Genomic DNA, 21,924 nt, shown 5'->3' with positions numbered 1-21,924 from the left:
TTCATGTTTATCATGGGATAGGATGTGCACACATGGAGTTACCCCTGGGTACTGCACACGCTGTAGCTTCACAGCTGAGCTTGTCCCCATGATAATTCCCTCCCTTGCCTGCAGCTTGATGCATAAGCTGCATAATAGATAAACACAGTGAACATCACTGGACTGTGCACTGAATTAGGTGAGGTCAGCACTGTGTGTGCAGCTGACTTTAAAAGTGCTCCTCCTGGCATCTTCTTTTACTTTTTAATGCATCTTTTTCACTTTTCCAAAAACCTGGAGACAGCTCATAGGTATTATCCACTTGTTCAACACAGTCACTCTGAGCTATGGCAAGATTTTAAAATGCATTGGCTATTGCATCTAAAGAAGAAGTACCATTCTTGCTTCCTTCCATTTGCCATATACCATTAGACAATTCTCATGTGAAAACGTAAATAGAAAATGCCCATATATAACATACTTGTAACCCTTCCTTTAGCCTCTCCCACTAACTCTGATTTATCATGTTACGCTCCCCAACATTAAACACCGTCATTAGGCAGGATCTGACAGCCCTTCAGCCTCAGCACATTGACTCAGTAAGGAAACTGCAAAATTAAATCCAGCTCAAACACTGATTTCAGCACTGATGAAAGAAGCTGCCTTGACTGTGTTGGCCCCTATCCACAGCACGTGCACTGGCGGTGCAGACTTCCGGCTTGGTGCTCAGCCAGTGTGCCTCAGCCTACATTAGCAGGAACCATCTGCAGGGATGAAAGGAGAGTTCCACTTCCAAATTTACAAGGAGAGAAGCTGCGCTACTCTCTGTTCCAGGAGCCACTTAATAACACAGCACAGAGAGTTTGCCGAACAGGAAACTCTCTGTTAGGGGCAATCCCTGTGTCCATGTGCTGTGGAGTTTCTCATTTTCACTACACACTGTCCTGAACATTATCATCACAGACAAGATTTAACGGTGGATAAGAAGGCAAGTCTTATGAGAACACTTCCAAAGTACCAGCATCTTGGTTGGTCTCATAGTGCTACACAGGTCTTACTAACAGTAATGGCTATTTTTAGCTCTTATATAGCACTTCTCATCCACATACCTTAAGAAAAATTACAAGAGACAAGAGCTATCACCCCCTTTGAGAGGCAGGGAAACTGAGGTATTGAAAGGGAGCTAATGATACAACGCAAATGCCAGGTCTCCTGCGCCCGAGCCGGGTGCTGCAGGCAGCGCAGTTGGAAAGCTCCATATCCCATTACCCATACATGAGTCGTTGAGCTCCCCCAGCAAGGATCTTATTTTTCATTATAGAGTGAAAAATAAAACAAGCCACAGGGCTCTAACTCCTCCTGCAAGCCAGAGACACGCAGCCGGAGATCTCGACGGCAAACGACACGGTGCAAATGGAGTCTGACACAGAGCAAAGCGGCAGCCGCAAGCCAGCCCGACTCGGTGCCAGAGCTGCTGCATCGCTCATTATTCCGGGAGAGCGGGGGAGGTGGAAGCATTGCTTCAACTGCAAGAAAACAGCCTGGCTGCTGATTAACCCAAAGGGCTGCTCTTGAGAGCAGCGACCTCATGGGCACCGTCCTCCAAACCCAAAAGGGAAAGGTTTAAAAGCAAGCCGTGATAAATAACTGCCAGCTACTTCTCACCAGTGGCCAGGCCCGCCTTGGAGACATGATGTTACACAGGTCTTACAAACAGTAATGCCTATTGTCAGCTCTTATACAGCACTTGTCACCCCCATACAGCTGAAATCTGCTATTTAGTGAGGGCATTCCTAGCAAGGTAGCTCCAACACTCACCTTGTTAATAGTAAGGATTAAAGCAAATAGAGCAACTGGATTTCATACCTTCTGCCAGCATGTGGGACCAAGGCCTCAGCAGTCTCCTTCAGTGCTGAACTCAGACACCTTTCATACCCCTACAGTACCCATCAGTTTTAAGGTTCAAAATACTCCTCAGCAAGTTGAAAGAAACCAACCACACCGCTCCAGACCCTACCTTTCTCCAGAGAGCAAATGGCACCCAAAAAGGTAAATAAATCGGGTGTTATGGCTTTGAGTTGGTTGGTGAGGTAAATAAATCAGGTGTTACGGCTTTGAGTTGGTTGGTGAGGTAAATAAATCAGGTGTTATGGCTTTGATTTCTTAAGCAGGAGAACAAAACACCAAGAAACCAGGAGAGAACCAGAGCAGTCAGAGCTTGGCAGCACAGCCAGTTCATTTCAACCCCTTTCAGATGCCAGGCTGGACGGGGCTTGGGCAACCTGGTCTGGTGGGAGGCATCCCTGCCCATGGCAGAGGGTTGGAACTGGATGATGTCGAGGTCCTTTCCAACCCAAACCAGTCTATATGTCTATAATTCTATGCATATGGAGCCCCCAAACACCTGGAACTGCTTGGGAGATACCTGCTGGCAACCAAAAGGCCAGGGTCAAGGCTCTGGGCACATCTTCCCTTCCCACATCCCCACACAATGCCCGTGGCCCCCCACCTGAGGAGCACCACTGGGTGCTTCACGCAGCCATCCCCAAGTCAAAGCCAGTGTGGAATGGAGCACCAGGGGATGCTTTCTCACATTCCCAAACCATCCTCTCCAAATGATAACATCCCACAGTACCCATGGGGGCTCGCACCCCTCAGGACACAACCCCTGCTTCCCAGCGCCTGCACCTCACCTTCCCACCCCATGGCAGGGATGCAAACACCCACCTGGCCCTTCACAGGTTGAGCTGCAGCACCTTTAATGACGGCTGTGCTCCTGCTCCCACCGAGGGGCTCCTGGTGGTGCAAGAGCCTCCATCCTCACCGCACACCCCTCACCACTATGAAGCCCCTCCAAAATGGCCGCCGCCCACCAGCGCCCCCCACAAGATGGCGCCCTCCACCATGGGCACCCACAAGATGGCCGCCACCTCCACCGGGTCCCAAGAGCCCCCCAGAGAGGCAGAGACGAGCCCCCAAGGCGCCATGCTTTATTCTGAGGGGTGAAGAAGAAAAGGAAAGGAGCCGGGGGGCCGGGACAGCCGAGGGGAGGGGAAGGTGTTGGCAGGAGGTGAGGCGGTGGGGCCGGGCTGGGGGGCACTAGCAGGAGGTGAAGGTTTTCCAGAAGAAGTTCTTGCAGGGAGCCTTGCGGTCCCTCGGTGATAGCTGCGCGAGGCGGCCCAGCACCGCCCGCTCCTCCTCCACCTTGCCCTCCTCCTCGTCCACGGCTGGGGAGGCCGCCTCGCGCCCCACGTCCACGCTGTCCAGCAGGCCCGCCAGCATCTTCAGGATGGCGTCTTTCCGCACTGTGCTCTGTTCCTGCAGGCAGAGGGCACGGAGAAGGGAGGGATGGATGGAGGCCCTGGCCCCCATAGCCATCAAGGATGGGGATGTAGCAGGGTGCACGCATCCACCATGGGGTCCCTTCTTGCTTCCCTGCTTCCTGCCCTTGGAGATAACGCTTCTCCCATCAGCAAAGCGGTGCTGGAGCTGAGGGATCGGCGGCTGCCGGGGTAAATCCTCCCCTCTCCCAGCTGGAAGGGGACAGGCACACGTGTGGGTTGTAACTGGAAAAGGGCTGCTACCAAATAGGCATGAATTGGCTGTAAAATCCCTTGCTGCCTGCACTAATTGGATCCCTACCTCCTCTCCTGGTAAAGCCATGCTCCCGCCACTGCTCCGACGGCTCAGCATCCTCTGGGGGATCATTGGGAAAGAGGCACCAAGTCCTCAGGAATATTAAGCGCAACCCCATGTAAAGTGCTGAGAATGACACGTAACAAAGGGGAAAAGGCTGGGTTGGTATAAATACCTTTAGTACTTAGAGCAAACTATTCCAGCAGCAGCTTGTGTTTCAAGACCAAGAGCCCATATTCCAATAGCCTGACCTTAGGGAAGGCAGGATGAAGTTCTGGGTTGCTGAGCTCCATCCCTTTGCCACAGCAGAATGGTTTGGGCTTGAGGGATTTCCGTCAGTAACAAGCTGTGAGTTATCTTGTTTCCCTTCACTTTACATCCATCAGACCTAAGGAACTGCTTCTTGCCTGAGCATCTCAGGTCTCTGAGACTCACTAGCAGAGACATGGTACTGGACAAGCGGAGATAGATGGTTTGATAGGAACAGATCCTGTTTCCCAATGTGTATGGGAATCTTGGAAGTGCATTTCCATGCCACTCCTCACAAATGCCATGTTTACTGCTGGGACAGCTGCGTTTATCCACTGACTCTCTTAAGGACCACTGTGGTGAGCGACTCAAAAGATGGACAGACCCAGACAGCAGCAATTACTGTATGCTCCGGGATGTTCATGGATCATTTCTAACCACTTTCTTAGCTCTAGTAACCAACCCTGCTTCCCCCCAAGAGAAACTGAGGCATAGAAAAATAACACGCTATGTTTGTGGCAGAAGAAAGAAGCCAGTTTATGCCTGTCCTGATTCCTACTCCTGTGCTGCAAGCACATAAAGGACTTGAGCCTTTAGGGGACGGACTGGGGAACCCAGCTAAAGATGCCTCTTGGGTCACGTTATCTTGTAAGCTTCCTTCCTAGCTGTGAGCCCTATGTCTTGAAATAACCTGCTGCAAGCCAGGCTCAGGGCTGAGGAAGGCAGAGAGCCTGCTCTTAGGGGGTATTCCTTAACGCATGATCGGCCGTGGCTGTTAGTGAAACCAGGCAGCTCTTCCTCTGCGGCAATCCATTCCTAACATCCCTGCTCTTCCTGAGCTGCAAGAGATCAGGGCTCTTTGGCAGCAGTTAGAGACCTTAGCACAGGTTACAGCACACCTTGGGGTAGCTGCTCGAGTCCCTGTACTACATCCAAGAGCGCATCTGAACGCACAGATCTTTGCTCCCCATTGCTATGCATTTTATGGTTGTTTATATGTAAAATCCAAATAGTTTTCATACTTAAACCATTTGTCTGAGTTACAGCAGTGGTGCCTGTGGGGACTGGTTCATTAGTATCTAACAGAATTAGTATTAGCAGAATGCTCTGAAGAGAATCATTATATCTATTATATCATTTTGTAAGCAACAGCGTGTAGAAGAGTCATTACACTTGAATTAATTCTTACCAAAGCCTTATTTACCCATTTATTCCCTACAATTTGGTTTTATTTTCCACAACACCTAGGATTTGTACAGAGAGTTTACTCTGTACGTACTGGATTTGTCATTGCAGGAATGCACAGCTGGAAGGTCACAGTTATCCCCAGAAGGGTTAACCCCAGCCAGCTGCAGCAGCCCTGATCTCTAGCACAACACTAGCCCTAGCACCTCGCACGCTGTACGCTTCTCTCTTGCAGCCAGTTTTGTTGTTAATGGGATGTAAGCCCACTCCTGAAGCAGTGAGACACTGATGGATGAGCTGCAGCCAACGCTGAGACAGAGAAAACAACGTGGATATGCACAAAGGAGAAATTACTGCCTTTGAAACCAATACTGGGATCCTTCACTTCCCTGGGTAGCTCCTTTGCAGGAATGAAGCAACAGCAGCCTTATGGATACAGCTCTGGACCGGACTGGCAGAGTGTGGGGTGACTGACGACAGCTCCGAGCAACAGCAGGGATGGCAAGGAACATGCAGGTGAGAAAACCGCGGGGCGAGGGCAAGCAGAAGGCAGCTTGTGATTGTTACACTCTTGCTTCCTACCCCTTCGGCCTCTTAGGGAAACAGTACAAACAAAGTTATTATAGTGCTATAGCCATGATAATATTAGGGTTTTGCCAGTTGGTAGGATAATTATATTGCTCTAATAAGTTCTGCCACTGCATCGAGCTGCGCTGGTTCAGAGTGTAATTATTCTAGCAGAACTATGTCAGTATAACTCCCCTTGTGAATACTACTCTGGAAAAAGCAATTTTATTCTGATATAATTACTTCATTTATTATTCCTCTGTTACTTTCCTGCTGAACCCATCTTTTAAACATTTGTCCTTCCCATGAGTCCTATTTAAAATATCATCTCCCTTGATCATTTTACCAATTACATATCTTTTCTCTCCCTCCCTAGCACCGTTTCATTTTCTCATGCTGTATTCTTTAAGCAATATTATTTTCTCCTTTTTTTCTCTGCTCTGTGCTTCTTGCCAGTTTTTTCTGAGCTCAGACTTCACTTTTGCATCTTTCTGTCATCTGCCCTGGTACCTTTCCTAAGTAAATCGGCTATTAAGTTGTATTAATAGGCAGTGCTTTGCAGTGCAGGAAGCTGTAGTGCCTTGGAATATAGAGGTGGAAGAGTTTGCATCAGGTGAAGCCTAATTGCCCTTATTACCCTTCCCCTGGCTCCAGCCTGCTCCTGCGTGCCCCCACCTCACCCAGCTCCTGCCCAGGGTGCATTATACTCACCCTGGTGCTCTGTATTGCGAGTCTCTCGTCTCCAGGCAGTGCCGTGGCTCTCACGCTCCACACCAGCAGCAGAACGGACACCAGGCTGGCCACCAGCTGCATGATGCACAGGCTGTGACTACTGTGCTGAATGAGGAAGACTGGGAGAGGGAGCTGTTCCTGGGCTCTCTTCTGCCTCAGACAATGGCTGCAGCCCCTTTTATAGCCCTCCCCCAGCCCAGTGGGTGACGCAAACAATTAAGTCTATATCAAAGGCAAATTAGACTTTGGAGAGGTTGTTAACACTTGGCTGCTTGAGTGGGATACTTCAGTGCCTCTGGGCTTTCCATGTGCCAGACCTGCAGAGGCTGAGGAAGCAAAGGACTGGGACTCTCCAGTAACATGCTGGTTCTCCACTCAGAGAAATTGTAGGCACTACCTGTGCCTCTCTTAGTTAAAACTGAGCTCTCTTTGGGAACAGAACGTTGGATAGAATAGGCCACCAGCTTGCACAAACCTCTAACACTTCTGACCACCAGTATTCAGATAACGGCTTGGACCCTGAGTTCCAGACTCCAGGGGATTTGGATGTGGATCTCTGCATCCATTGATGCATCTCATTGGGGAATGCCAATGTACTTGGCTTTCCTTGTACATGATCACAGGCTGCAGCTATGTAGTAACATAATCTGTCTTGCAAACCTACACAAGACTACCTGGAAGCCAGATGGAAGTTACTGGCTTTTGCTCCTAGTGCTGTTTCAATATGACTTGAACCTACCCTGGAAGTACAGATCAACATGGTGAACCCCGACTTGGAGAGGTTGGGCTTAAATGTATTAAAGGTAAAACAGGGAACTGAAAGACTGGTCAGAGCTGGAGCTGCTTTGCTCTGTGAGGCTTCAGAAGAAGGCTCAGGGTGTGCTGGTACTCACTGCAGGCTGCTTGGAGTAAGTTCCTGCCATTTCTGATCTCTGGTTTACAGTTGTTAAGGCTTCTCCTTTGCCCAAAAGGCCATCCTACCAGTGGGATTGGTCCGTAGGCCAGCAGAAGATGCTATTAAACACTTCTATCTGCTTTGCGTTGTCCCCATCACTTGGGGATGGCACCACTGCCTGTGAGATGCAGAGGCAGAGCTAGGATCCCATCTCACCACTGGCCCCTTCTCCAGAAGCACTGCCTCAGGGCAAGTCCTCTTCTGACCCTAACAACAAACAGCAGTTAAAAGGTGAATTGTGATCCTAATTTAGCACATGTAAAAACCCCACAGGGATGCAATTTGGCCAAAGGGATGCTGTGGCAGGACACAGAACAGAAGGCAGAAAAACCTGTTCCCCACTTCTACTGCTTACCAGCATTACAGCTCCTGGAAACAGCAGGATGAAGCTTTCCCTGCAAATAATGCAGCTCCTAATGCCAGTGAGACCACCCCGGATGCTCCTGAGGGAAAAGATGCCATCGCTTCCATGCACATTTGAAAAGAAACAGTGGATTCCCTCACTGAAAGATACAAAGAAGAAAACCTTTTCAGGGTCACACAGCCCTGTGGGGAAGGTGACAAGCTAGCCATTTCTGGAAACCAACCTTCCTCAAAATACTTTGTAACCTCCTTGTTTCTCACCCCCTTGTGAGAGCTGCCCTCCGCTTCCAGGTGAACCATGAGCTGTTTCCTTCCAATCTGATATCCGCAGCGGATCAGGATTGCTGTGCTAGCCCTTAGAATGGGTTCTGTCAAACACTTCCCAGCCAGCCTGGAGCTATGAGACAGAGCATGGTGGAGTCCCAGGCTCCAGCAAGCAGACAAACCATAGGCACTTGCCCAATGACCCACAGCCGATCTGCTCCAGGAGAGGTGCAAGTGGGAAGGTAGCAAATGGAGAAAGCACACTTGGTTGCTCAAGAGGAACACAGGGCAGGTACCTGTGAGTGTGAGATGTGCCTGGGCTGACAGGCAGGCAGGAGTCAACCCCATCCTGGTGGTGATGAGGCAGGACTAAACCTCGTGAGTCTACTAGCCCAAAAGCTAGACAGACAGCAACACCAGCAGCTCAGCCAGGTCTTCATGCTGGGGGCCATCTGCTCTAACCAAACTGCTTGTTCTAATAAACACGGGTTTGTTTGCAGCTCTGCCTTCTGAATGGGCTGTTTCCTACAACGCTTCATTGAGCGAATGGGGTCACAAGTATGACAGTGCTCTTCTACTAAAAAAAGGGATGATGTGCTGATCAGCTCCTGGGGAGACCCACAGGGATGTAAACAGTGACCAGGCTGCAGTGACTGACCTGGGATTAAAGGGCAGTAATAAAATCACTGTTACCTCTTCGGGGGGTTGGCTTTGGAGGGTTTCTGCTCAGATATGTCAGCACCAGACCTGTGGCCCTGCTGCTGAGCATAGCACCGCCAAAACCTGCACTTGTAGCCTGGGCAAGGCTGGGCGTCCCTTCCCAGCTGGGAGGGAGGGAGGGGAATAAGAACACATCAAAGCACTTACACTCCACTGCCCACCAAAGGACCAGATCTCTAAATCCAGTCAGGTTCCCTCCAGGCTCTGCTACAGCATCCTTCAATATTAGATGCCTCTCTTCCGCATTCCTTCATCTTCTCTTGTGCCCTTCCCTTCTTCACATTCCCTCTGCTACTTCCCCTGCATTAGTCTGTCCTCCTTAAGCTCTGCCCCTCCATCCTCTTTGCAGAGACCCTGCTGGTTCTGCTACCACCACTGCTGATCCTCTCCACCACAGGCTATAGCATCATCTCGTTCTCCAGAGGAAGTACAACAACTCTGCGGTGATAAAACTGCTCCTTTTAGTAATTGGAAAGAATTCAGCATCTAGCACCAGGATTGTTCTTCGTTCCTGCTGTTCCTTGCTCCCTGTTGCATTGGCTGACCTTTAAGAAGGGCCCCAATTATTGTTTTTGCCAACACTTAAACACTTATCACTCTGTACAGGAAAAGCTGAAGGTCTTCCTTGGAGGAATAAACATTTCTGACAATTCTTTCCTTGATTTCCTCTTACCACTTCATCTCCCTCTGTTTTCTGACTCACCCTTTAGAAGTCTCTCTCCTGTCTGGAGTTGTACATGGTCTGAGTGGGTTTCTACCACTTTTCAGTGAGGGCAGATCTATCCAAAATCAGCATGCCCATGACCATATCCATGGGAACCTGGTAAGGGTAGGGATGCTCCAGAAGAAAGTTCTGTGCACAGTAACTGGAAAAGGCCTGGCTATCCAAGGACTTTATCCCCCACTTAGTGTGGCTTCAGCAGAGGTACAGAGTGGGTTCAGAAATACAGCAGAATATGCTTCCACAATCACATAAAACAACCTCCATCTTTTCTATGAGTAAAGGTGCACAAGCATCATGCACTGGGAGAGGTTTTAATCTTTCAAGAAAGAGGTCCCTGACCATTCCTCAGTGCATCTGTACAGCAGCAAAGACTGCGATACAAAGGCTAAGGCTATGTCTGGCACCAAATGCCACATTAAGGAATGAGGTAACTTTTCAACTGCTTTCCTCTATGGCCTGGTTATTTGCTGTCTTTTGCCCATTTGTTGCCTGGTTTGGGTTCAGATCACCACGAAGCACGTAGCAGAATTCCATCAGGCTTATAGAACAAAGTCTGGTTCCCAAAGGTGAAACACTCAGCTGCAGCTGAAGGAAGGGTTCAAATGCTCCTACTTTCCTGTCACTGGAACCCTTTCTCTTTGCCCTCAAGAGTCCCTAGTTTCAAAGGCCAATGCAATAAATACAGCAATAGTCAGTTGTGAGCCTTCCTGGAAGGGGAAACCAATTTGTTCATGGGCTTGAAATCACAGCTCATTTGTGAGGCCAGCATTCCCTCGCACCGCGCTCCCCGGGGGCCTCCGAGGAGCATGCAGGTGGCTGCTCCAGCCACGGCTTCGCATCGGCTCTCATCTGACAGCCCCGAGGAAGAGGCAGCGTGAGCGTGGGATGATGCTCATCTCTGCTGAGAGCTGCAGAGCAGGTGTGGGGGGGGAGGAGGAGGGGAGTACCGCAGGGATGCTGCTGCCAGAGCACGCACGACTACGAGCCTGTTACAGCTCCCTGGGGACGTGGAGCTGGGGGGAGCTGTGCTGCCTTCTCTGCCTGTCGAGCCCAGGAGGATGAAGGGAGGGTGAGCGTAACGCTTCAGTGGTGTGCTCAAAACCTGCTGCCATTTCAGAATGCAAAGTTAAACATTTCAGTTATGCCACCAAAAGTCTCCTTCAAAAGCGACTACTTGCTATGAAACACCTCTACTTCAAAAATGCCTCTGTTTTCCATGGAAAACGTTACGCCTGGCTCCACGCAGGAGGCATTGCAGGCTGTAAAGCAGGATCAGGACACCTGGGGTTACTGCCTACTGGCATATGACCTGACCTGTTAAACCACACTCGTCCTGTTGGTGGTAAGATTGGCTGGACAAGACTTAGATAGAAAGGGTTCTTTACCATTTGGATTTCCTGAGGGATCGCATGCACACTGTGCCTTGAAATTCAGTCAGCAAGAGCTCCCCAGGGACGTTAAGATGTGGGACCGCTCAGCTGGGAGAGCTTTAAACAGGAATTCATGCGCTCCGGACAGCATGGGGTTCTGGTTACTCCTCATTACAGCTGAAGGGGGATGAAACACATGCAGGGTCACCACATACATCATCTTGCCCCTCACCGCAGCACACAGCATCAGCTTCCCCGGAGATGCCGGCCCCGCGCTGCTGCAGCAGCCGTTCAGTACCAAGGAGAGGGCAGCTCCCTCCTGCAGGGTCCTCAGCCCTCACCACGAGCACTGCAAACCCCACCAGCCACAGGCCTGCAGCTGGGATCCCAACATCTGTAACACCCCCCCCCTCCTTCAGCTGCTTCACACATCACTGTGCTGCGATTGAGATTCCCTCGCTCCAATTCCCCACCTTTTGGTATTTGGAAAGCACTTAACTCCATCCTATACATAGCCAAGAAAGAGCATCACCTAAACTTCTCAGTGCTTAACTTGTTGAGAAGATACTTAACCATTTCCTCTGATACTCCTGCCAGACCTGAGCTGCTGTTTCACACTTGTCCACACTTTTACCTCTTCTTCCCCCACCATTTCATCATAGGAACTTTTCTCTCCCTGAACCTGGTGCCACTTGTTACTAATTTTTTGGCTGTTTGCTTCCTGAGGCTGCTGTTCCCCTATGAAAGATGAATTGTCATTCTTATTTCAGCAGTCTCTTGCTCCAGCCAAGCTTCATCAATAATTCAACCAAGCCTCAATAACATTAGCTCTGGATGAATACGACACTCAGGCCAATTAACTGCCAGAAAGGGCTCGAGAGATACAGGCAAGAGATTTCTCTTCATTTTTTTAAGCTCCTTTCTGAACTTCTAAAAATTGAGTTAGTTCAATGAGCAAAGCCCAGAGCAGAGTCTGACAGAGCTCAAAAGGCGCCAAGAGGCTTAAGCAATAGATGTGCTAAAGCCCATCAGGCTCTGTTCCCTCGCTTGTCTCCACCTGCTCTGACTGGTATGACATTAAACGTTACTTGGGACACAGCCTATCCCTGCTCATATGCTCCTAGCTTAATAAGATGCTGGAACATGACTGCAGCATGTCTAGACAACAACATCACTGTGGATCTTTGCTTATGAACAGTGCTGCTTGACAAGCCTTGGGCAAAAGCCGGCTAAAACTCAAGGTCTTTTAGTGACCACCTGGAGACACCGCAGCGTTTGCTTTCGAATGTTCAGTGCTCAGGTCTACGTGAGGCCCCATTAGTTCTCTCCTGTTGGGCATCACCCGAATTGCCAGCCAGTCTCTTTTCAGTCCCCAGCATCCTTGGCCGCAGCATCCTGCACTGTAACAGCCTTGATGTATGTCTGTGGGAGGGATCATCAATCTGTGGACACAATTGCCTGACAGATGATTGACACACCAAAATCCATTCTAAACAGCACGTAGACCTTAAGTCACCCCTGTGCTGTGAGCTGCTCAGATGGAACTACCTGTAGATGGACAAACTCTTGCTCCCTCCTCCTGCTGCACTGTTACGAGTTCTTGATTCTGGCACTGATGTCTTTGAAAGTGCCTGTAAAGAACAGCAATTTGGAATAGCTTGGGAACTACACATAGGACCCTGTGGACAGAGGTTGTGTGACCTGGATGACAAACAGCCTTTCTTCCTGCTCTCATCACTGGCCATTGGCTGAACTTAGAAAGCTGGAGGCAGCTCAGTGAAAGAGGGAGTAATTAGCTGTGTGGAGATTAGTAACAGGTTTGAGGAAGCTCTTTCCCTCCTGGGCATTGCTGTACTCACCAAGAGTGGGTGGAAGGCTTGAACTTGTTACTAGTTGGCAGCTGCTCTAAGGCCTTCCTGGACTAACAGTCCTGGTCTTAATTCCCATTCCAGGAGAGAGAAAGTGCCAAAGGTAGTTTTCTATCAGGGATGAAGGGCTGAATGGGGTTCAGGTCCTCCAGCAATTTAAACAGGAGTGGCTAGAACCAGCCTCTGCTCTTTAAAAGAGCTGAGCAATGAAAATGCCTCAATAGCCCTAACTAATCAGTAGCTGTGGGAGAAAGGAGACAGGTACCCAGAGCATTGAGAGACAAAAGAGTAATCTAAACAAAAAGGAGACCCAGACTCAGCTCTACAGCTTACCAATACTCTGCAAATCCCTGTGACCACAAAGAAGCTGTACCAATGCCTGTACTAGAAGGGAGCATTGGAAAAGAAGTGTCAAATCTCCTCAGAAAGGGGAGAAAGCAGCAGGGTTGGTACTGGCACCACAAAACTCCCTTGCTGTAGGCACACAGTGGCTGCACCACGTGTGCTGTTTGCATGGCCACAGATATGGTAAAGCTCAACCCTAACCTCTGCAAAAGCCTGCTCCTTCTATAGCTTTCTCCTACCAAGGGAAAAAGCCTCTCCCAGAAGGAGCTTTTTTGTCTACTCCTGATGCCACCTAGCGACTGTCCCCGGCCTGTTCAGCTTAAGCTCACCTTGGAGCCACCACACTTTTGCAGAGGAAAGGATGATGCGGCTGAGTGGGGCCAGTGATAGCCAGGGATTATGTGATGCTATCAGGGAGATAGGCAGCTAGAAAAGGGCTCGGAAAGCTGTTATACCAGAGGCAGCATTCGGGCTGGTGAACAGCTTGGACAGAAGGTACTGACTTCTGCAGCACAGAGGATGACAGAAGCTGGAGCTATTATGCAGTCAGGTTACAATCTAAAACATGCAACAGGATCACTCTTCAGAGCTTAGTTTTGTTTGTAACTCGCCATCCCTAGAGCAAAGGAGAGAGCAAGTTAGAACAACTCCACAGCACCCCTGACAAGGACAACAGACTTTCAGGACCTCTAGTTCCACCCCACACTTCCCCAAAGAAGCACAGTGACCAACACTGATGTCACCTTAACCAGAGCCGAGTGTTTAATTGAGTGCAAGGGAGCGAGCACCGCAGTGGTTGTGCTGGGGAGATGCCCACTGCACAGCGGTGGTATGGAGCCTTATAAACAGAAGTAAAGAAGTGGAGGCAGATCCATCTCACGACAGAGTACAACGAAAAACAACTTGTGCATCTGGGGATTCTGGGGGCAGCATTAGAAATAATGAGGCCCCCTAAGGACTAGCAAATACCCAGGCTTGAGGCATCCCAGCATGACCGAGATGAGAGATTTGTCAGCACAACTGACTCCCCGGCATCAGTACTTAACAGCAGGCAATGGATCTAAGGTTTGGTTTTTATATAGATATATTTATATTTATATTTATATATATAAAGCGCCTATCACCATATTGATAAACATTCTTTGGAACCACTCGGAGGCAGAGGTAAGAACAGGAGTCAGCCTGCTCCTACCTCAGCAGTTCTGTTTCCAAAAAACAAGCCACAAGACTTTGCTGCCAGCCTGCCTGGCTGGTGTTTAATACTGCTACTCCATCAGGGTTGGAGGGAGACCTATTGTGAATGGCAACAGTTTGCACTGTGACTTCTCCAACTGTGCTGCAGAACAGTGCAGGTGTCGCAGAAGGGCAGTGGGACATGAAGGCTCAGACCCGTTACCAGTCAAAACGTCTCAGCAGCAGGGAGCTCCTATCAGGAGAGAGCAACAACTCTGGGCACAAAGCTCTCGCTCTCTGTGCTTAAGGCTGAGGCAGTGACCCTTCTGCACTCTTCCCAGGTTTCAGAAGATCACCAGACAGAAATAGGTGTCAGTTATAAATACATCATGTCAGTTGCAGGGGGTGGAGGTGGGATGGGGGCCACAGGGAGGGGAGAATTTAGAATGGAGAGAAAGGAAAAAGACATCTTACGTTTCCAGCACTGGAAAGAACAGTTTTGACCTCACGCATTAAGTCAGCGGACCTGTTCAATAGTCTTATCTGGCTTATGCACCATCATCTTTAACACATCATCAAAGGGAGTGTTGGCTGGCAAAGGGTTAAACAATCCCACACAGTGGAGAGCAAATCTGCAGTCTGCTGGGAAGGTCCCAACCACGTCACCGATGATCTCAGGGTCCAACTTGAAGGAAGGAAGCAGCTTCTCAGTCTCACACGTCACTCAGGGCCTGGAGACAGCCAAAGACAATAAAGCGTCAGGATGGACCCACTGCAGCTCTCCCGGTCCTTAACAGACACATGGCTCTGAAACACATTTGCCTTCATCCCTCTAAGGAGGCTTTTTTTCCTGGAACCTGCAGTTGCAAACCAGTTAGATGACGGAATGACTGTCCTGCAAGGCAGCAGGCTGAACTACACTACAGCATCCTTTCCCTACCCTCTGGTTTGTGCCAGAAACCACAACCACGTTTTATCTGCCTTTTGGAGCTTTCCAGTGGGAACCAGTAGTTCTGCAATTTACATTTGGTAGGTGAAGTAGGAGTGATCTGCCATCAAGGCATGGGACATGAACCCAAAGAACAGTTCCAAACTGAACTCCAGTCTTCCCACACTGACTCATACTCAGCTATGTCATACAAAATGCTAAATGCTGCCCTGCTCTGACTTGCCCACTGAAGCCTTTAGGGTTGCAGGAAGTCCTCAGTCCTGTGGGCTCCTAATCCTGCTGAGAGAAGTTGTACCTCATCCTTGAGGGAGGAACAGCAGCACAGCCTTGCTTACCTTCCGTGCAAACTCCGGCAGAATGAAAGCTGCCCGATGGATGTCAGAGTTGTAGTATTTCAGACTCCTCTCCTCTACTTGTTGCTGTGAGAGCTGCTGCACAGGCTCCCGGAAATTCGTGTTCTGCAGAAGAGAAGTCAGGCAGCTCTGGAGTGTTTGGGCAGCGAGCAAAAGGCTGTGTGACAGGCACTGGGTTCATGGCAGAGAACCAAGAGGATGTGCAGCAGAACAGATGACTTTCTCTTCTAGTATGAGGTCAAAGGTTCTGCACAGCTCCAGTCCCCAGGGCTGGGTTTACACTCTTGTACCCCTTGTGACTAGCCCTTATTCACAGATGTCAACACATGAGGTCAGACTGCATGGGCCAGATGAAGCTATCAGATTGTGCCTCAGCATCTAAGCAGCAAGGCTTTTGCTCTTCAGAGCAAACTCCATGTCTGTGTTAAGTCAGGCACAGTGCATGCTGCCAGCGCCCCTGATAAATCACACACACTGGTGTAGGGAGGCAGGAGCACTGCTCCTGTGACAGCTGCATTAGAGACTTGCTGTAATGCAGCAGACTAGGAAGAGAGCAGACCTCAGTGGTGTGACACGGAGGTACCACCCCACATCCTAACAACGACTCACTTGGATCTCTGCATGAGATTACTAGTTGCAAGCCAATCCTTATCAAGCAGGTGCTGCTTTGTAACAGCCAGCATCAATAAGCCATAACATTAACAGGCTCTGGAAACTGGCAATGGCTTCCTCCCTTCCAAGTTTGTTGTACTAGAGAGAAAATAATGTCCTTTTCTAAGGCAACCAGTTACAGTACTGGTAAGTACTGGTTAGTTCTGCGCTTCATTCAGCACTGAGCAAGCTGCATTGCTGCTCTGGGGCCCTGGGCTGGCAGAACCAGGACCCAGCATGACTCTAGAGGCCTCAGCTGGGAGAACTCAGAGCTGCAGCTCAAGCTCTGTAAGGCACAGCCTGAGGCAGGCTGTGTGCTTCCAGGGAGTGGAAAAGGGCACTTGAGGTGCCTGGAACTCACCGGGTTTTTGCTGCAGAGCATGAAGCCAATCTGCCCGCTGGGATACGTGGGGATGGTGCAATAGGCGTATTCCACCACAGGGAACAGAGACTTGCAGAACTGACGCATCTCCTTAATGAGATCCAGGTGCAGCCACTGGCACTCACCTACAGGGAGAAGGGAAGATGGGATGTGAGGTGAGAGCTGCCCCTCTTTTCTGCACAGGTCTGGGCCAGGTTAGCAGCGGTCCCAAGTCCAAACCTGCTCTACTGTGCACAGCTCATGTGGTTTCAAAGCAAGATAACACCCTTACACCAGACTTACTAAGTGCAGTCCAGCAGTTAATGAGCTGATGCATCCAGATCAAAACGCTCCTGTACCTGGGAGCTAAAATGGACCTCACTGCCTATGTAATGTCTCCCCAAGAAGAGTCCCCTTTGCATCTCTGTGCAATGATCTGGCATCAGCCTCTGCCAGAGACATCCTCACCTTGGCAGCAAAGAATCCCATCTTCTCGCAGGGCTGTCTTCATCAGCTGGTAGTAGGATTCTTTGAATAAGCTTTCTGCAGGACCTGGGAGACGAGTGAGTGAAGAGGTATGCTGAGAGAGACACTAACACAGTGGGCTCCTGAGAGTTTGCTCAGTGCCTACAGGGACTGCACTGGAAAAGGAGAATTTCAAATTGCTTTTCGGTGATCACAAGCATTGGAGATAATCTGGAAGCAAAGAGTTTTGCCCGGGTGAACCCCAGCCTGCACCTAGCATGGCAAATCCATCAGCATTTTAGCTTTGCTCAATAGCAAGCCCAGGACCTTTATCAAAGACAGTCTTAGCTCCTGCCTCTTGCTTCAGTGAGCTCTTTTTTAAACTGAGCTCCTGCTCCAAACTGCCTTTTAGAGACGCCTCTTCCTGTGTTGACTATAGCAACAGTAAAGGTGACTCAGGTGCTCATTGTCAGGCCCCTAAAATGAGGTGCTGTAACTACACTTGGTCCTTCTCTACCTTAGTTTCCCCCCTTCAGAAATACAGCAATCTCACTGCAGCCATCTTTAGGTTAGGTACAGACAGCAACAGCACACAAGCTACTGCTTCATTAGTGGGCACATGTGCAAAGCTGTCCCCCTCCATGAGACTCCTGGATTAACTCTTTGCCAGAAGCAATAGCTGCTGGAGTTAAATTTTGAGGAAAGAAATGGGACAGCCGGCTTGAAGCCTTGCTAATAGAGTTTTCTGGTCTTCACCCTTCCCTTTCTCTATCAAAAGAGCTGACCCAGTGAGAATCTTTTCACTCAAAAGGAGCCTGGGCAGGCTGGCATTGCTTCCAAGAGGTAGGTAGAGGAGAAAAGGAGGAGTGTGGAAAGCAGTGCCCTTTTATGGCCAGAATTCTTACCCATGGGGTCAGATGAGTCCGTGATAATCACATCAAAGGCTTCTTGATTTTGTTTCATGAACTCAAAACCGTCTCCCACGTGCAAGGTCAGCTTTGCGCTGGAATACCCCACTGCCATCCCTGGGAGGTACTTCTTGGATACCTGGATCACATCCTGGAATACAGAGAGCACAAGGGGGTCAGCAGAGGGTACAAGGAGCTACTTCTCAGGCTACTGTGCAGCTGCAGCTGCAAGAGGAGCACAATGAGTCATTTCCTTCTATGCCTTCAGCACAAACCTGACTCGCTAGCAAGATCCTCAAGAGCTGTCAGCATCTTCAGCCAACAAGCTGCGCTCAGCCCTTTCCTATGGCCTCAGGGTTCAGTGACACTGTTGGTCTGTCCTTGCCAAACTCAACAAGAAGAACTTGGAGCTTCAAAAGCTCCCCGAGGAACTGTGAGAATACGATTACAGATCTGACATTACAGCTCCTTTTCCCTGCAGACATCACTTGCAGAGGTGATCTCAGCTCAAGACTTTTCTTTTATTCTTCTTAAACCATTCCTGCAGGTTTCTAGACGCAAGGTGAGAGTTATCCCCACCTCTGCTCTACGGTCACTGCATCACCCCCTTCGTTCTAAAACTGTTAAGAGCCACTGCCAGAGGCCCAGCAATTGCACTGAACATGACCAGCTTCTCGCAGCTGGCAAAGACATAAAAATATGCTGGTGTCAGGCAGTGCTGGTTCAAACCCAGGCACATATGCCTATTAGCATGGCAGACAGAGTGCACAGTCTCATAGAGCAGCGCTTCCCATTCTTAATACAGCCCTGCTTTGAGGAAAGAGCAAAACTATCTTAGAAAGTAAAGCATCAAAACAAACTGACCTAGAGGGGATGAGTCCATGTATTACAGAAACCAATCCCCCCCACTTCTTTCCTGCTTTCAGTCACAGGAGACTGCTTAACAAAGCAACCATCCTCTTCTGGCAGGAGCAGTGCTCTGCTCTGCACTGGCAGAAAGGGAAAAGCAGCAGCTTCACAGAGCCAGACTTCTCCTTCCCCAGATCTCGTGCCTGGCCCACGCTGGCCTGGAAAGCCCTCGTGTGTCAAAGAAGTCCCATGAAAGAGGCAGCCAGCTGCCACGTAGATGATTCGTGAGGCAAAGAGGTGGCGCTGTCAGTGTCACGCCAGCATCGCAAGGCAGCAAACGCACGCTGCTGACAAGGGGCAGCAGGTGAAGCAGCAGCTCCGGGGATGCTGTGAAGCGGAGCTGCTTCCTGCTGGGCAGCCCACCCGTCCCAGCGAAGCCCCCGGGCACCTCCTCGCAGCCCAACGCACCTCATCGATCTCGCACTGCACCACGGACTCCACGGTCGGGTGTTTCACCACCTCTCGCAGCACTCCCCCGTCGCCGCCACCGATGATCAGCACCTGGGAGAGAAGAGGGCAGAGAACCGGCCATCAGCGGGATGAGCTCACGGGGGAACTTTCACAGCGTGGCCTAAAAAAGCACGGCCTAAACCCAGCAGCCCTGTGGGCTCGTCCCGCCCCGGCGCTCGGAGATGGATGTGCTGCGGGGCCCACGCGGGCTGCCTGCAGCGTGGGAGCGCCAGAAGCCACGGCCCCAGCCAGCCTCTGGCAGCGGCAACCCTGAAAGGGCCGGTCCGGAGGACGGGAGCCGCTGTGCGGGTCGGGCCCCGGCCGGGGAGAGCCCGCAGAGAGGGCCGGGGACGACTCACCTTGCGGGGGTCGGGGTGGCTGCAGAGGGGCAGGTTGGCGATCATTTCCTGGTAGGAGAACTCGTCCCGCTCCGTGCACTGGATCACCCCGTCCAGGACCAGGACGTTGCCGTAGGTGGTGCTGAGCAGAGCGGGGAAGCGGCGTTGGAGCCGGCCCGCGGGCCGCGCTCCCCCGCCCCCTCCCAACGCCGCCAAGGCCCCACCGCATGGCGCTGGGCGCCGCGCTCCCACCCGCTCCCCGCACACCACCGCCTGCCCGGGCCGCGCTCCCGGCCTCACCGCACCTGCGGAAGACGAGGATCTCCTGGTAGCGGGAGCGCTGGTGGTGCAGGAGCTCCTCCACCTGCAGCGACATGGCCTGCCCCGGCCACAGCCGGCACGTCTCACGGAACCAGCCCTCGCGGATCAGCGCCGCCGCTCCGAGCTCCGTCATCCCGCACCGCCCGCCGCGCTCCGTCATCCCCGCACCGGCCACCTGCGCCTCTCCGCCGCCACCCGCCTGACCCCGCCGGCGCGGGAGCCGAGCGCGGGGGCCCACGCGCCGCCCCGCCACGCCCCGCCCCGCAGCGCGCGCGCCGCCGCGCCACTATTGGCTCAAACCGGCGGTGACGCGCCGGCGCGCCCGGGGACACGTGGGGCGGCGCGTCCGGAACGGAGCCGCGTCCGGAACGGAGCCGCCTCCGCTCCGGCGGTGAAAGGGCGCGTCCGGTCCGGCCCGCCCTCACCCGCAACCGGTACCGGCACCTGGAGGCAGGGCCCGGGCGGGGGGAGGAGAAGGCGCTGCCCCACCGCGGGAACGCGAGTGACTCCCGTCAATAAAGAGTCCGCTTCGGCCGTTTCGAACGCCGATGTTGTACAAGCGGGCTCCTGCCCAGCGCTCGGAAGCGTTACAAAACGTGGTGCGTGCTGCAACGGGCAGGCTTTGGGGTGGTACACCGAGGTTACACCACGAGTGGTTCTTACCAGGTTATAGGAGGATTGCCCTCAGCTACTGCAGCGCAGTTCTAGGATGGGGGGCTTCTAACGCTACAACTTCATCACATTCATAGATGTAACCAGGTGAATAAAGCATGTGATTTGCTGGTCACCTCCATTAAAGGTGGCCATAAACCTGTGGCCCTAAACCACGTAAGAGAAACCAGCAGAAGACTACAATGAAGATCACCCTTGAAGTGTCCACCTTGCATGGAATTTTAAGTAGGACACTTAGAGAAACTACAGAATTTTTAATCTCTCCGCAGATAATGGGCCGATTTGGTAAGGCTTAAATTGTTCAAGTTACAGAGCTATGGTAAGTGCTAAAGCTGACGAGTACTGGCAGCCCCAGCAAACGCATTTACACACAATCGCTATTTAACTGCCTCTTTTCAAAACCATTCTCCAATACTCAGCCAGGCAAGCAGATTTTATGGGCAGAAAGAGACTCTATCATTACAGCATGGCTCAGTCGGCTCTGTTCACACTAAGATACCCTCCCCTGTTCCTTCTGCTCCCTGCTCCACAGACATATGGGAAAAGATTGAAAACAAACAAAATCCCAAACCTCCTCCCAGGCTTTGTTAAATAAAGCCCGCAGGTTAGGAACGGAGAAGGAAGATTTTATCTCTACCCAACAGTCAAGAGAAGTAAGTTCTATCATTGCCAAAACGGGAGTGTGAAACAGAAAATCCTTAGAAAAGGAAATCAGAGTAAAGGCAAAGCCTTTGGGAAAGGGAGCAAGGTCTGTTGGTCAGTGCCATGACCAGTAATCCCACGAGCAGAATCTGTCACTGATTTCATGTGGCTTCAAGCAAAGTCACATCAGCCCTTCCCTTCCACTCCCGCCTGTTAAACTGTAATGTTGCTTACCTCTTGCACAGCAGCACTACCAGCCTTCAGCTGTCAGCATTTACATTAAGCTCCGTCATCCATACATCCATCCCATTGTGGGCTGATACGCTTTCTACAAAGTCTTCAGGATAACTCACTGCAGGTATTTAAAACTTCGAAGTGTTAGCAGAATCACAGAATCAAGTAGGTTGGAAAAGCCCTTTAAGCTCATCCAGTCCAACCATTCCCCAGCACTGCCAAGGCCACCACTAACCCATGGCACTGAGGGCCTCATCTATATGTTTTCGAACACTTCCAGGGATGGTGATTCCACCACTGCCCTGAGCAGCCTGTTCCAGTGCCTGACCACCCTTTGGGGAAGGAACTGTTCCCAATATCCAGTATAGTACAGGTTGTGCTCAATTGCAGCAAGGAACCCCACTGGCTTTCCCCAAACCAATATTTCACTCTGTGTTTCTGCCTTCTACCTAACGCTATTGCTTTCACCCTGCAACTCACTGGTCTCTGATCCCTAACTCTTTATTTTTCTCCTTAAAATAAACCCTTTGCTTAAAATAAG

General features: G+C 50.9%; 2 protein-coding genes across 3 annotated transcripts; both read right to left on the bottom strand.

Annotated features, from left to right (window-relative positions):
• Positions 1 to 2,952: 2,952 nt before the first annotated feature.
• CORT (cortistatin) lies at positions 2,953 to 6,821 on the bottom strand. The gene is made up of 2 exons (XM_057431471.1): positions 6,328 to 6,821; positions 2,953 to 3,297 (listed from the first exon to the last, which is right to left on the bottom strand). The coding sequence occupies exons 1-2, from the start codon at positions 6,427 to 6,429 to the stop codon at positions 3,079 to 3,081; spliced, it is 321 nt and encodes a 106-aa protein (XP_057287454.1). The 5' UTR covers positions 6,430 to 6,821; the 3' UTR covers positions 2,953 to 3,078.
• Positions 6,822 to 7,658: 837 nt separating this feature from the next.
• Positions 7,659 to 20,080, bottom strand: SRM (spermidine synthase). 2 transcript variants are annotated; one of them, XR_008975149.1, is made up of 9 exons: positions 19,820 to 20,080; positions 19,536 to 19,656; positions 19,135 to 19,227; positions 17,815 to 17,968; positions 16,913 to 16,996; positions 16,445 to 16,590; positions 15,415 to 15,537; positions 14,605 to 14,861; positions 7,659 to 7,806 (listed from the first exon to the last, which is right to left on the bottom strand). XR_008975149.1 is itself a non-coding variant. In XM_057431455.1 (8 exons), the coding sequence occupies exons 1-8, from the start codon at positions 19,993 to 19,995 to the stop codon at positions 14,844 to 14,846; spliced, it is 915 nt and encodes a 304-aa protein (XP_057287438.1). In that variant the 5' UTR covers positions 19,996 to 20,080; the 3' UTR covers positions 13,697 to 14,843. The 2 variants fall into 2 exon arrangements, 1 of the variants encoding a protein (XP_057287438.1); XM_057431455.1 differs by lacking the exon at positions 7,659 to 7,806 and having other exon boundaries at positions 13,697 to 14,861.
• Between the last annotated feature and the right edge of the window lie 1,844 nt (positions 20,081 to 21,924).

This window comes from Pezoporus wallicus, unplaced genomic scaffold (assembly GCF_028554395.1).
Source record: "Pezoporus wallicus isolate ANWC-B61680 ecotype Strahan unplaced genomic scaffold, APGP_CSIRO_Pwel_v1 contig_8006, whole genome shotgun sequence".
Taxonomy (NCBI): Eukaryota; Metazoa; Chordata; class Aves; order Psittaciformes; family Psittacidae; genus Pezoporus; species Pezoporus wallicus.
This window is presented reverse-complemented; position numbering and strand designations above follow the sequence as displayed.

Coding starts and splice junctions, on each gene's coding strand:
- CORT (XM_057431471.1), bottom strand. CDS start 6,429: ATGCAGCTGGTGGCCAGCCTGGTGTCCGTTCTGCTGCTGGTGTGGAGC. Junction 3,298..6,327: donor TCGCAATACAGAGCACCAGG/GTGAGTATAATG, acceptor CTCTGCCTGCAG/GAACAGAGCACAGTGCGGAA.
- SRM (XM_057431455.1), bottom strand. CDS start 19,995: ATGACGGAGCGCGGCGGGCGGTGCGGGATGACGGAGCTCGGAGCGGCG. Junction 17,969..19,134: donor TGCAGTGCGAGATCGATGAG/GTGCGTTGGGCT, acceptor TCTGTATTCCAG/GATGTGATCCAGGTATCCAA. Junction 15,538..16,444: donor TGCTCTGCAGCAAAAACCCG/GTGAGTTCCAGG, acceptor TCTCTTCTGCAG/AACACGAATTTCCGGGAGCC.